The sequence below is a fragment of the Monodon monoceros genome, unplaced genomic scaffold (genome assembly GCF_005190385.1).
Source record: "Monodon monoceros isolate NGI ecotype Baffin Bay Population unplaced genomic scaffold, NGI_Narwhal_1 Super_Scaffold_10, whole genome shotgun sequence".
Taxonomy (NCBI): Eukaryota; Metazoa; Chordata; class Mammalia; order Artiodactyla; family Monodontidae; genus Monodon; species Monodon monoceros.
Genome location: NW_021703766.1, coordinates 50,807,801 through 50,822,904, shown reverse-complemented (window position 1 = coordinate 50,822,904; position 15,104 = coordinate 50,807,801). Strand labels below are relative to the sequence as shown.

Sequence of the window (15,104 nt, the reverse complement as noted above, 5' to 3'; positions counted from 1 at the left end):
ATCCTAGAACAGCACACATCGTGTTCCGGCCGGGTCAGAACTTCTCTGAGGAGAGGCCTGGCTGAGTGGCCCCCATGCTGGAATTGTGTGGAGTGAAGATGGGGCGTCCCTGGGGCTGAGGGGAGGCTTCCTGCACCTGCCATGCTCAGGAGCTGTGGGTAAACTGAGCTTGGCCGAGGAGAGGAGAGAACCCGACCAGGGGAGCCGAGCTGAATCATGAGGGGCCGGAAATTGGCGAGGACACGCCTGTTGGGGAACAGGTCAGGGCCATGGAGAGGGACCCAGCAGGTGCTGGAACTGTTTTGTGGGCGCGAAGGGGGGAGCTGTTAGGGCTGCCTTTTACCCCTGCTCAGAATAAAGCTGCTTCATGCCAGAAACTTGCATTTCCACAGTCTCATGGAAGACCCAGGAGTCCAGACCTGACCCCCTACTCCCTCAAACCCAGGAGTCCGGGGCCCCAACACCCTTCTCCCCAAGGACCCAGGGGCCCTGGTCTGCATCACTCTGCTTCCCAAGGATCCAGGAGTCTGGGCCGCAGCACCTTGACCCTAGGGCGGTCAGGTGCCCAGTGCTGGCCTCCCTTCCCCCACCTTTGCCTCTGGGAGAGGCTTCTGAATCACCGACCCCACTGGCGTGCCAGGTGGGTTAGCGGACCTCGCCCTCCCCAGGCCTTGGGTGCCCTGCTCGGGTCCCCACCCCGGCCTCGGTGGCCGGCAGAGGCGCCCCGTCCGCCCTCGCGCGCCCCCTGCCGCCCGCCTGCGGCACGCCACCTCCAAGGCGCATCGAGGAGCCGGGGCAGTAGCGATGCGTTTATTCTCAGGGTCACGGGTGGGGTGGCTCGGAGGCCTGGTCTGGGCTGGGACTCGGGTCGGGACTGGGGTCGGGGTCCGGACCGGCGTCCTCGGGGTCCACGTCCCAGGGGAAGGTCGGCAGCCCCCGCATCCGCTCGCGGTAGACTCGGTCAAAGGCTTCGCTCTGCGCCACCGTGAAGTGGTTCTTCCAGTCACCGCAGATCCCTGGAGGGAAGGGAGGGACGGCCGAGGTGAGGAGTATCCAGAGCATCGTCCCCCGCCCCCAAGATCCCAGCACCTTCTTTCCCACCTCCTGGCCTTTGCCTATGGCGTTCCTTTTGCAAGAAGCGCTGTCCTTCCCCCGGTCCCCTCCATCTCCATTTTTGCCCCTTTCCCTCCTGCGATGATGGCTGACACTTACTTACACTGGCCACCAGTCGCCTGGCCAGACCCCTGGGCGCCATTCTTGCCCCCTCCCTCCCTCAGCTTCCTCCTGCCCTACTCCTCCCTCCAGCAGACCTCCTACCTTCCTCCACCGACCTCTTAAATCTCTACCCAGAACATCCGCCTCCTCGCCCAGCATTCCTGCACATCCTTCCCAGCCCCTGTATCACCTTCCCTGTGCCCTGTCCCTCACCTCCCTTGCTAGAACAGGGCTTCCTCGCTCCAGTGTTCCAACGCCTCCACTACCTTCAGTATTGCTCTGACACTGGGAACCAGTGCTTTCCCTGCACTTAGTGGGGAAAGGGCATGCTGACGGTTTGCCAGGATTCACTCCTTAGCCCCTCACAGCAACCGAGGTGACTTTGCTAGTTCTCTGTGCCCCGAGGTGAGCACTCAGATCCCTCAAGTTTCTTATCGCATGGGATAACCAGGGCCACTAGCCTTTACCTGGAATCCTGGGGCCAAAGTCATTTGGATCACAGTATTTTTTTTTTTAACATCTTTATTGGAGTATAAATGCTTTACAATGTTGTGTTGGTTTCTGCTGTATAACAAAGTGAATCAGCTATATGTATACATGTATCCCCATATCCCCTCCCTCTCACCCTCCCTATCCCACCCCTCTAGGTGGTCACTAAGCACTGAACTGATCTCCCTGTGCGACGCAGCTGCTTCCCACTAGCTATTTTACATTTGGTAGTGTATATATGTCCATGCTACTCTCTCACTTCGTCCCAGCTTACCCTTCCCCCTCCCTGTGGATCACAGTATTTTGAATTTTAACAAATATACCACATTACATGACACCCCTAGTGAGGTCTGGGGGGCTCCCTGTGGTGGGCTGAATAATGAGCTCCCACCAAGATGTCCACGACCTAACCCTTAGAACCTATGAATATGTGACCTGACACGGCAAAAGGGACTTCGCAGATGTGATTAAGTTAAAGATCTTGACGCTTAATGGCAAACATCCTTATAAGAGGATGCAGGAGGGTCAGCGTCAGAGAGTAGAAGATGTTTTTGAAGGTGGAGGAAGGGGCCATGAGCCAAGGGATGCAGGCGGGTCTGGAAACTGTAAAGGCCGGGAACCAATTCTCCCCTAGAGTCTCCAGAAAGAACACGGTACTGACACTTTAATTTTAGCCCAGTGAGGCTGATTTTGGACCTCTGACATCCAGAATGGTAAGGGAGTGAATGTGTGTGTGTGTGGTTTTCTTTTTAATCTTTTCTTTTTTTGGCTGCACCGTGTGAGATCTTAGTTCCCCAACCCCGGGGCCACGGCAGTGAGTCCTAACCACTGGACTGCCAGGAAATGCCCTGAATGTGTGTGGTTTTTTAAGGCATAAAGTTTGTGGTATTTGGTTCCAGCAGGAATAGAAAACTAATACACTCCCACCCTCAGCCTGTAATCCAACACTTGAATATTTCTGGGGTGAACTTTAATGCTAAGAAGGATTCACAAGGACTCCAGATAGGCTCATAGCGTTCAGAGCTGGCTATGGCAACGCCTTGATGCGTTTTCTTCCATGGGGAGCTCTCTGGGAGTGGTGGGTCTGAGACGGCAGGCACACCCGCAGCACCAGCTGTGTGCCAGGCCCCGTGCTAAGCCCTGTGTGTGGATTCATGGGTCCACAGTGACCCCATGAAGGTAGCTCTGTTGGAGCATCCCCATGTAACAGCTGGGGAAACAGGCCCAGAGAGGTTAAATAACTTGCCCAAGACACACAGCCAGGCAGTGGCCTAATGGGGCTTGGAACCCCAGAGTCCCCTCACCTTTCCGGAGGAAGGCACCGTGGCTCTGGTCCAGCAGGCTGGGGGGCAGCAGGGAGAAGTTGGACATGGTGTTGGCTTTCATGGCTTTGAAAGCCGAGTGCGCCACGACGGACTCCAGCGCTTCCTCGCCCAGCGGCCGGCCCAGGAACTGGCAGATGCGCTGCACGGAACTGTGGAGATCCTGGGGGCAGGGGAGAGGGGTCAGGGGATGAGTCAGCGGAGGGAGGGGAGCCCAGACCAGGAAGGAGCATCAGTCCCAGAGTTTATTTGCCTGACTCCCAACCCAGACCTGGAATCTGGGTGATTCTGCCTCTTTGCCTCAGTTTCCTCACCTCCAAGCCGAAGGGTTGGGCTATGGCCTCTGAAGGTTTTTGACAGTGTGGGGTTTTGGAGGGTTCTGTGGGTGGGAGGGAAGGGGTTGGCCTGGGTCAGAGGTCACAGCAGGGGGCAGAGGTCAGTCCAGCATCTTATGGAGAGTCACCCTCTTTCAGGTTTGAAACAGGTGTCTGTGCCCCAAACCTGCCCCCCACCCCAGGTCCCCATCCCAGAGCAGCCCCATCATTCACCCAGAGCCAGACTCCTGGCCCGACCTAACCTCCCCTTGCCCCTTCCCCCTGTTGCCCCTGTCAGTCAACAGCCCCGTCTCTCCTGCTTCAACTGTCTGCCATATCCCCTCCTCTGTGTCCCCACAGCCCCTAGCACTGGCCAGGCCTTGTCCTCTCCCTCTGGACCCTCGCCACACCCTCCTCCCCGGCCTCCCTGCCTCCAGTCCCTCACACCCAGAGCTCACCCTGCCCCTCCCCTGTTCCCAGCCCTCCTGTGGCTTCCCAGGGTCCCAGTCCTCAGGCCTGGCTTTTAAGGACAGGCATGGCCTGGTCTTTCCTCTCCTTCCCTGTGCTTTCCTCCCTGCAGGCCTTGGCACGGGGCTGCCAGGAAAGCCCTGCACCACCCTTCTCCACCTGGCGAACTTACCCATCCAGATGCAGCTCAAGTATCACCTCCCTCATGACTGATGGTTCAAGCCACTGTGGATTAAGCACCTACTGTGTACCGATCTCTAGTCCAAGCCCCTCGTGTATTTTGCCAATCCTCCCAATAGCCTGGCAGAGGGGTATCATTACCCCCATCAGTAAATGGAGGCCCAGAGAGGGGAAGACACTTTCCAGGGTCACACAGCCAAGGAGGAGCTCAGATTTGAGTCCCCAAAGCCCACAATCCTCTCTTCTATCTCCCTGACTTCCCTGATACGCAGCGCCCGGCACAGTCAGCCTTCTGGTCAGTTCCACCGACCCCACGGCCCTGATTTTCCAGGTCATTCTTGGTTTCATAAGCCTCCATCCCTTTATCCTCTTGAACCACTGACGTGACCCAGAAATACTAACATGTTGGCAGCTCCTCACACTCAGGGGCAGCCCAGAAGCTCGGTCAGGCTGCGTGGCCCAGTTTTTGGTTCAGAGAACAAAGCTTGATGGAAAACACAGGGGAGGGGTGATGCCGAAATCTTTTCTAGATCTTTCCATCAAAAGAGATTTACCAGGGTGGAAAAAAAATAAACCAAACCCATGGGGTCTGCAGTGAAGAGCTATGCGCCTCAGGCAGTTTCTCAACGCTCTCGAGGTTATAAGCCCCCACTTTCCTCCTCTATAAAATGGGGGCGATAATAATATTGGGGTGAACCATTTAAAAATTACCATATTTTGCAGTTTGAGAGGTGGAAACGTTGGCTATTATGGTTATTATTAATCAGATAGGCCCTTGCTCAGAACCTAATTACTCTTACTTTGGCACACTATACTAACACTTTGCTGTACCTTGTCAGACGGTTACAATATGCCAAAGCCAGGTACTGTGGTCCTTAACAACCCTCTGAGCCAGCATCTTCCACCCATTTTAAGGATGAGACCTCTGAGGCGCTGAGATTTTAAAGAGGATTTTAACGGCTTTTTTTTTTTTTTTTAACGGCTTTTTGAACACCAAAATCCAGGCTCTTTCTGCTACACAAAGTACCAGCAAAAAGGAGGATAAAAAAATACATGAAATACACACACAGGAAGAGAACGTGTCTGGGGCCGTTGGTGAAGGAACACGTATTGGGAACCGCTTAGATTCCCAGCCTCTCAGAACAGATCTCTGTTAAGAACACAGAAGAGTTGGACACGTTCACTGTGGATTGGTCCATCTGGAAGCCCAGCGTCCTCCTTACAGCCGGGCAAAGTCGTAGTCATTCTGCATGGTCCCTTCCTCCAGGCAGCCCTTCCTGATTGCCCCAGCCAGAAGGCCTCTCTGTCCCAGGTGCCTGCCCCAGGGATGTTTGACGGGGTCCAGACAGGCTCCCCGTCTGCCTCCAAAGGCTGTCTCCTTCCACTGCTTCCCTCTGCCTTTCAGGTCACAACCATAGTGAAACCATCATCACTTCCCATGGGTCACAGTTTTGTATCGTCTCATTTAACCTATCACGTCCCCTGCTCAGAGGCCACCTGTAGCTCCCACCTACTCAGAGAAAAGCCAAAATCCTCACTGTGGGTCCCATCCCCTCTGTGCCTTCATTTCCCACCCTACCCCCTCTCAGCTCTGGCCACTCCAGCCTCTTTGCTCTCCTTGGAGCACATCAATCACACTCTCACCTCAGGGCCTTTGCACTGGCTCTTCCCTCTGCCCGAAACACTTTTCCCCAGATAGCTCCATGGCTCTCCCCTGACCACCGTTCTGAAAATCGTGCCCACACACATTCCGAATCCTCCTTCCCCACTTGCCTTTTCTCCTTAGCTCTCTGCCATCTGGGAAGGGGAGCTGGAGGGCGTGAAGAAGGGAGGAGTGAGGGGGCGCTGGGTGGAGGTGCGGGAGGGGGAGTCACCTGCTGCAGCTCCTCGTAGGTGATAAACAAAAAGTTCTCTTTGCCCTGCATCCGAATCCAGCCCTTAATGTGGTCGAACCAGGAGCCGAACTGCACTGAGGGCAGAGAGACAGGCAGGGTGAGGGATGGGCAGCTGGGCCACCCCCCGCTGGGGCTCAGAGGGGCCCAACTAGCCCCACATGGCCCCAGGCTTTGGCCCCTTAGAGCTGGTGGCCTCCCTCCAAGCTCCCCATCCCTGCCTCTCCCCAGCTCCTTCTTATCCCTCCTCTGTCCACTAGGGGCTCCCCCCACCTCACTCTGCCCCAGTCCTCACCTTCGCCTTTGAGGAAGTTCTTCAGGAACTGGTCAGGCGTGCCAGGGTCCTTCAACTGCCTGGCGATCTTGGAGTAGTGATAGAGCGAGACCACCACGTCCCGGGGGTTCCGGCCCATGTAGATTACCTGTGTGTGGGTGTTGGGAAGAGGGGAGAAGATGTCAGACCCCGAGGTTTCGTGCCCTCGAGACCTCTCTCTTCTGATCCTGCAGCAGGACGGACTCAGGGTAGACTTCTCAAGGGACTTCCTAGCTAATGGGAGTTCAGATCAGTTCACCTCAATCCACAGGAGAGGAGAGCTCCCTCCAACCACATTCTAGGAAAAGAGAGGGACTGTTTCAAGACCAGGTGGAGGGACAGTTTGGCTTCAGGAAATAAAGAGTGGAGGAGGAAGGCCTGGAGTTCAGGGTAGGGGAGATCATGGTGAGGGGTGTTGACCAAGAGAAGGACAGCCACCCTTCCTTCCCATTCCTGCAGAGGAGGCCCCAGCCTCCTCCCTTGCCTCCCAGCCTCCACACAGCCCCAGAGGGCCTTTCTGTACCCAGAGCTGACCGTGCCCTCCTCGGCTCTCCAGCGCCCCAGAGTGGAGTCCCAGACCCTGGGTCTGGCATTCAAGGCCCTGATGACCTGGTTCCAATCTGTTTACCGGCGTGATAGTCCACAACTAACCCCACTCCAGCCGCATCAGATCTGTCCTTCCCCAGGACCAAGGTCAGCCACCCAGGTGGTCAGCCATGGCTATGTGGCCAACCTCCAACAAAAACCCTGCATGCCGAGGTTCGGGTGAGCTTCCTTGGTGATACTCCGTGTGTGTTGTCACATGTCATTGCTGGAGGACTGAGCACTGTCCATGCAACTCCACTGGGAAAGAGATAACTCGAAGCTGGTGGCTGGTCTCACCCTCCCCCAGGCACCTCTTCCCTTCATCTTTTTTTTTTTTTTTTTGCCTCGCCACACGGCTTGTGGGATTTTAGTTCCCTGACTGGGGATTGAACCCGGGCCCTAGGCAGTGTGAGCACAAAGTCCTAACCACTGGACCGCCAGGGAATTCCCACCTCTTCCTTTCATTGACCTTAATCTCTATCCTTCCTCCGTGATAAGCTATAATCGTGAGTATAACAGCTTTGCTGAGTTCTGGAGTCCTTCTAGTGAATCACTGAGCCTGAAGGTGGTCTTGGGGACCCCTAGATTGCAATCTGATCTCTTCTCTGTCTATACTCACTTCCTTCCTTGGTGATCCCACCAGTCTCCTGGCTTTGATTTCTCTGTCTCTGTCTCTCTGTCTGTCTCTGTTTCTCTCTGTCTCTGTCTCTCTCCATATATATATATACACATCTCAATAGGTTGCAAATAGATGTGTCCAGCCCACATCTCTCCTGTCAAATCCAGATTTGTCTATCTCACTGCCCATTGGCATCCTCCACCTGGGTGTCGATGGGTCACAGCAGAGCCATCTTCCTCCCAAACCTCTCCTCCGCAACCTCTCCGTCTCAGTTCATGGCAGCTCCATCCTCCCAGTTGCTTAAACCAAACCCCCTGCAGTCACCCTTGACTCATCTGTTTCTCTCACACCCACATCCAACCTGCCAGCCACTCTTCCTGGTTCCATCTTCCAAATACACTCCAAACCCAGCCCTTTTTCTTCACCTCCCTGTGGCCACCACCCTGTTTGCCTCCATTGTCACCTCATCCCTGGCACCTGGCTTCTGCCCTCACCCTGATGGTCTGTTCCCTGACTTGCAGCCAGAGGGCGCCTGTGAAAACCTAAGTTGCATCCTGTTTCTCCTTGGCTCTGAGCCCTCCCCTGGCTCCTGTCTCAATCAGCGACAAGCAAACTCCCCACCGAAGTCCACACAGCCCTGCACATTTTGGTCCCTGTTACCTCTCTGACCTCATCTCTCTTCCTCTCCCCCTTGCTCACTTAGATGCAACCACACAGTCCTCCTTGCTGGACCTCAGGCATGCCACATCAACCCCAGGGCCTTTGCACCTGTTCGTGCCTCTGCCGGGAATGTTCTTCCCCCAGACCCCCGCTTTGGCTTCCTTCCCTCACCTCCCAGGTCTTTACTCAAACCACGCCTTCTTACTGAGGCCTCCTTTGACCACCCTATTTATAATTGCAACCCCTACCCCTAGCTCTAACCCCCACGTTCCCCTCCTTCTCGATGTGAACTGATCACCTTGGATGTATTCAATCTTTTCCTTATTTACTCCATCTATTCTTTGTCCCCTTTAGAATGCGGGCTCATAAGGCAGGTGTTCCTTGTGTGTGTATTTGCTGCTGTTCTAGATCAGGGCCGGGCACACAGTAGGTCCTCAATAAATAGGTGCTGAGTTCATCAGTTAGTTATACTTTGCCCCACCAACACACACTCCCCTCCATCCTCCCACACCTTGGCCTTGGAGTTGAAGAAGGCCCTGGTGAAGAGCTGGATGGGGAGGTGAGAACTCATGAGGCGAGGGCTGGGCTGGTCGGGGAGGCTGAAGGCACCCATGATGGCCTCACACCAGGGCGACCGCTTCCAAATGGGCACTGAGCGGATCCAGGAGGGGTCCCCGTCCTTTAGGATTAAGCTGAGGATCTCAATCATCCAGTTTGTGCCTGTTGGAAGAATTGGGCAAATTAATCAGAGGTGGGGAGGGGTGAAGGGGGGATACAATCAAATTCATAATGGTTGCATTTATTGTACAATTTGCTACATATGTTTAATGCATGGATTCCTCACACAGCACAGAAGTTAGGATTGGTTATGTTTTTTTAAAATTGAAGTATAGTTGATTTACAATCTTGTGTTAGTTTCAGGTGTACAACAAAGTGATTCAGATATTATATATATATATCTTTTTCAGATTATTTTCCATTGTAGGTTATTACAAGATATTGAATATAGTTCCCTGTGCTATACAGTAGGTCCTTGTTGTTTATCTCTTTTATATATAGTAGTGTGTATCTGTTCATCCCAGACTCCTAATTTATCCCTTCCTCTTCCCACTTAGGGTTGGTTATCTTTATTTTCAAAGCAGGAAATTGAAGCTCAAAGAAACAAAGTTGCTAACTAAGGCGGCAAAGCTTGGAAGTGGCAACTGTCCACCCAACCCCATTTCGTTTCTTTACCGGGAATATAACAGGACGACATTTTTCCAGCCTCCCCTGAAGCTACACGTGGGACCGTGTGACTGAGTTCTGGCCAAGGAAGTGCAGTGGCAGCCATGTGCAGCCATTTCCAGACTTGGCCCACAAACACCGGCCACGTGACACCTCCTCTCCACACCCCCACCCCCCACCCCCGCCCCCTGCTGGCTGAGTGCAGAGATGCCAGTGGAAACTGGGGCTCCTGGGGATGGCAGATCCATAAGATGGAAGGAGCCAGGATGCTGGAGACTGCATGGATTTCCCCCTCACTTCCCCCCATCTATCCAGCACTAGGTGGAATTTACAGGAATGAGAAATAAATTTCTTGTTTTTTTTTGGCGGCGCCACGCAGCTTGTGGGATCTTAATTCCCCGACCAGGTATTGAGCCCGGGCCCTCGGCAGTGAAAGCATGGAGTCCTAACCACTGGACTGCCAGGGGATTCCCAAGAAATAAATTGCTATGGGGTCCAGCTTCTGAGATTCTGAAGCACTCCATTAATACATAGAGGAAGCTGGAACTGAATTCAGGTGGCTAGACTTAAAATCTCAGCTCTTTTCACTGCCCTTTCATGGGAGTAAGCCCTTGATTTCTTAAGGGAGCCACAAACGTCACATAGTAGGAAGGGATCGCATCCATGACCCAGTTCACAGGTCTGGATTCCAGGAGATTACAGGTAGGTCAGATGAGAAATAATCGTAATGTGAACAATCACCTGGTATTAGTATTATATTGTCCTGGATTCTAAGAACTACCCCGTGCCAGTTCCCAGTGTATTGCCTCTCAGCTCCAAATCCACTCCTGGTTGCCCTGCTTTGTGCCATTGGAGCTGTGTAAGCGGATCTCCTTTGCCACCTAGCGCAATGTGAAGCTTTGTCAGTAGAGGGCGCAGAGGAACCCTGCAGAAGGATGGGGTTTCTCTTCCTGGTTCTCCTGGGCTTCTCCCAGCCAGCTCTTGTGATGGACAGCGGCCAGCAGTGCAGTAGACCCCAGTGACACTCACTCCCCCTCACCCCGCCCCGCATCCCAAAGCAAATTTCCTTGGGTGCTCTCTGCTTCCGTCCTAGAGCGAGGGGCTTCGCCCCGTATTGGCTCTTCCTGTATTGTTTAGGGTTCTCTTTACCCCTTGGTGTTTTAATCCCCTGTTACCACTTAATAATTCTTTTTTTGTGGGTATGTGGCAAAAGATACCTAACATGAAATTTACCAATTTAACCATTTTTAAGAGTACGGTTCTGAGGCATTAAGTACATTCACATTGTTGTGCAAACATCGCTACTACCGTCTATCACCAAAGCTGTTTCAAACAAAGCCTGCTGTTTGGGGAACAGATTTCCACAACTTCTGTGGAGGGAAATTTGGCTATATTCATCAAAATTGCAAACGCACAGAGGCTCTGACCAAGCAATTCCATATCTAGGAATTTGTTCTACAGATAAACGCATACGTGTGCAAATGACACTTGCACAAGATGTGGTATTGTGTGTAAAGTTTATATGGTGTATAAATGCAAAAGACTGGGGACTTCCCTGGTAGTGCAGTGGTTAAGAATCCGCCTGCCAATGCAGGGGACATGAGTTCGAGCCCTGGTCCGCGAAGATCCCACATGCCGCGGAGCGACTAAGCCCCCACAGCTACTGAAGCCCGTGTGCCTAGAGCCCCTGCTCTGCAACAAGAGAAGCCACCACAATGAGAAGCACGTGCACTGCAGTGAAGAGTAGCCCCCGTTCACCCCAACTAGAGAAAGCCCAGCCCGCGTGCAGCAAGGAAGACCCCAACGCAGCCAAAAATAAATAAATAAATTTTAAAAAATAAATAAATGCAAAAGATTGGAAACCAGGAAAAGCTAATCAGTAAGGAACTAGTTAAACAAGAATTCTTGTACATCTAATGTTATGCAATACTATGGAACTGTAAGAAAAACCAAAAACCAGGAAGCTCTTTGTTTACAGTTCTAAGATGGGATGATATCAAAATACAAGGAAAAAGAAGGCACAACCATAAAACAAAACAAAACAAAAACATGAGGCAAAATGGCGTGTATCGTGTTAACTTTTGTGGGAAAAAAGTTAAAAAAAAATATGTACACTTTTTTTGTACATGCAAATTCTGGAAAGATACACAGAGACTACTGGTGACTGTGGGAGAAGAGAGATATTACAGTGTAAACCTTTTTGTACCTCTTGAATTTTGAACTATGAATGCATTACTTTCTAAGAGAGAAATTAAGATATTTTAAACTTTAAAAAATAGCTAGAATAACTGGACAACCATATGCAAACAAAGAACCTTGATCTATACCTCATACCACACATAAAAATTATCTTAAAATAGATCATAGACTTTAGTGTAAAATCTAAAACTGTAAAGCTTCTAGAAGAAAACATAAAGGCCATCTTTATGCCTTTGGTTTAGGAAAAGATTTCATAGCTGTGACATCAAAAGTCTGACCCATTAAAGAAAAAATTGACAATTGGAGCTCATCAAAATTTAAACTTTTGCTCTGAGAAGACACTGAAAAGAAAATGAAAAGACAAGCCACAGACTCGGAGAAAATATTTGCAAAAGGCATATCTGATAAAGGATGTGTACTCAGATTATATAAAGAACTCTCAAAACTCAATAATTAGAAATCAAACAACCCAGTTAAAAAGAGCAAAAAAAAAAAAAAGTGGAATAGACACATTACCAAGAAAGATAGTGATGGCTAGTAAGCCCCTGAAAAGATGCTCAACATCATTAGCCACTAGAGACATGCAAATTCGAACCACAATGAGATACTAGAACACATCTGTTAGAATGACTTTTTAAAAAACTTGACAATATCAAGTGCTGACAAGGAAGCAGAGCATCTGGAACCCACCTATGTTGCTGGAGAGAATGCAAGATGGTAAACCAGCTTGCCCAAAAGTGCAAGATGGTTTCCACTATGGAAACCAGTTTGACAGTTTCTCATAAAGTTAAGCATACGTAATTCCCATAAACTCAGCAATCCCACTTCTAAGTATTTACCCAAGATAAACGAAAACGTATTTCCATGCAGAGACTTGTGCACAAAGCTTCATAGCAGCTGTATTCATACTCATCCCAAACTGGAAAAAAAACCCAAGTGTCCTTCAACAGATGAATAGATAAACCCACCGTGGTCCATCCAGCTGATGGAATACCCCTCAGCAATAGAAAAATACAACTTGGATGGATCTAAAATGCATTATGCTGAGTGAAAGAAGTCAGTCTCAAAAGCTACATAGGGTACAATTCCATGTATATGACATTTTGGAAAAGCCAAAACTATTGGGGCCGCAAACAGATCAATGGTTGCCCGGGGCTGGGTTGAGGAAGGAGCTGACCACAAAAGGGCGTGAAGGGTTTTTTTGTTTGTTTTAGATGGGTGATGGAACTGTTCTATATCTTTTTTTTTTGGCCATGCCACACGGCTTGCAGGATCCTAGTTCCCCCACCAGGGACTGAACCCAGGCGTCCTGAAGTGGAAGTGCCAAGTCCTAACCACTGGACCACTAGGGAAGTCCCTGAACTGCTCTATATCTTGATTGTGATGTATCTTGTATATGTCTCTCAAAACTCATAGAACTCCAAGAGAAATGAAAACACGTCCACAGACAGATTTGTATATCAATGTTCCTTCAAGCACTATTCAAAGAGTCAAAGAGTGAATACAACCCAACTGATTGTTTATCAACTGATAAATGAATAAGCAGAATATAGTATAACCATATCATGGAATATTATTTGGCCATAAAAAGGAATGAAGCACTGACAACAACTTGGATGAACCTCAAAAACATTACTCTAAGTGAAAGATACCAGACACAAAAGACCGTGTATTGTATCATTCCATTTATCTGAAACGTCCAGAACGGGCAAATCCGTACAGTGAGAAAGCAGATACCTAAGGCTTAGGGATGTGGATGTGCGGATTGGGCAGTGATGGCTAATAGGTACGGAGTTTCTTGTTAGGGGCGATGAAAATGTTCTAAAGTTGACTGTAGTGATGGTTGCACAACTTGGTTGAATATACTACAGCCATAGATTTTTACACTTTCAAATGGGTGAATTGTATGGTATGTGAATTATTTTTTTTTAATGTTACCAAAAAGCAAAAAAACCCTCATCGAACTCTATGCTGGAAAAGGTGAATATAATATTTGGAAAATTTTCAAAAATATTTTGAAAAACATTAAGAAGGCAGCTCCAACATTTTAGAGAAGAACTCCCCCACCCCCTGCCACCGGGCCTCTCCTGTCACTCCCTCCACCTCAGTCCCACTGACCTTCTCTTGCTTCCTCAAACTCACCGAGCCACCTCCCACCTCAGGGCCTTTGCACATGCTGTCCCTCTGTCTAGGATACCCTTTCGCACTCAAACCGCTCTGCAGATTCCAACTCTCTGCATGAACATCTTCTCCCCAGGAAGCCTGCCCTTATCCCGCAGACCTTCTTATTACCTACACTTAATGCTCTCTTCACCTTTCCTTGGGGGGGAGGGGACCCACCCTAACCCTAATTAGATGGTAATATAGGCGACTGCATGTTTAAATGAAGCCTGTATCTCCCAACAAATGTCTCCTTTGTTCAGAGCTGTGTCTCTGCACGTGGTAGACAAACAGTAAGTAGCATTTCAGTAACCGAATGGAGAAAATTAAGATCTTTCTTTCCTTCCTTCCTTCCCTCCTTCCTTCCTTCCTGAAATATTTATTGAATAAGTTCCAGGCACTGTTTTAGGTTCAAAGAACATAGCCGCGATCAAGACAAACCGGAATATCTGCACTCACTGAGCCATGTTCTAGTGAGGAAACCAGACTAAATCAACAAATGAAAATATGATATAGTGGCCGTCAGTGAAGAAAAATACGAGGGGCGTTAAGGGATAGAGAGGGACAGGATGGGGACGCTATTTTAGCCAGGGAGGTCCGGGAAGTCCTCCCAGTGGGTGTGAGAGCCAGCCTGGTGGAAAGGAGGGAGCGAGGCACACAGGGATCTGGGGGAAGGGTGCCCCCTGGCGGAGGGACCTGCCAGTGCAAAGGCCAAGCTCACCTCGGTTCTGAATGGACCAAGGCGTCCCCCATCCGCCCCACCCCCTCCCTCTTTCCTCTTCCATTCTCCTTAGTGTACCCTTCTCATCACCCACAACACTCTCCGTAGCACCCCTGCCCCGGCCCAGCGGGTACCTGACTTGGGGTAGGTGATGATGAAGATGTCATCGTCCTGCACTTCCGAGTTCTCTGCGATGCTGATGCTCTCAGGTGAGTAGATGCCGACGGGGAAGAGGATGCCTTTATACCTGAAGTATTCGCCTGACAAATTCTGGCTGTAGGAGGATGGGGGAGAGACACCTTAAGGACCGGGAAGGAGGCGAGGACAGGTGTCACCCCTGGGAGAGTGGGGGGCCAGGGGCCTGCTTTTTTTTTTTTTAAGGTCGGCTGCAGGCGGGATCTTAGTTCTCCGACCAGGGATCGATCCCGTGCCTCCTGCAGTGGAAGCGCGGAGTCTTAACCACTGGACCGCCAGGGAAGTCCCACGGGGCCTGCATTTGAGTGTCCTTCGAGGTCCCAGGAGCCTGCACAAGGGTCCAGCTTTACAGCTGAGGCCTCCAGGACAGATGGCGGCAGAAAGTGGCGGAGGGATCTTGGGGCAGGTGACGGAGGGCGAGCAAGGAGATGGGCGAGGTGCACCCCGCTCGCTGGTGGAACACTGGCAAGGAATTTTCTCTGCGCCCTTTTCCTCATCTGCAAAGTGAGGATGGTTTACTAACACCCCATAACAATCCTATGAGGTGA

General features: G+C 50.8%; 1 protein-coding gene across 1 annotated transcript in view; it reads right to left on the bottom strand.

Moving 5' to 3' along the window:
• Positions 1 to 789: 789 nt before the first annotated feature.
• Positions 790 to 15,104, bottom strand: part of SULT2B1 (sulfotransferase family 2B member 1) — a 33,634-nt gene continuing 19,319 nt past the window's right edge. The window contains exons 2-7 of the mRNA XM_029207392.1: positions 14,496 to 14,635; positions 8,569 to 8,777; positions 6,176 to 6,302; positions 5,863 to 5,957; positions 3,009 to 3,189; positions 790 to 1,016 (exon numbers count right to left, since the gene is read on the bottom strand). Of these exons, the coding sequence (XP_029063225.1) occupies positions 823 to 1,016; positions 3,009 to 3,189; positions 5,863 to 5,957; positions 6,176 to 6,302; positions 8,569 to 8,777; positions 14,496 to 14,635 (946 nt within the window). The 3' untranslated portion in view covers positions 790 to 822. The remainder of the gene's footprint in view (positions 1,017 to 3,008; positions 3,190 to 5,862; positions 5,958 to 6,175; positions 6,303 to 8,568; positions 8,778 to 14,495; positions 14,636 to 15,104) is intronic.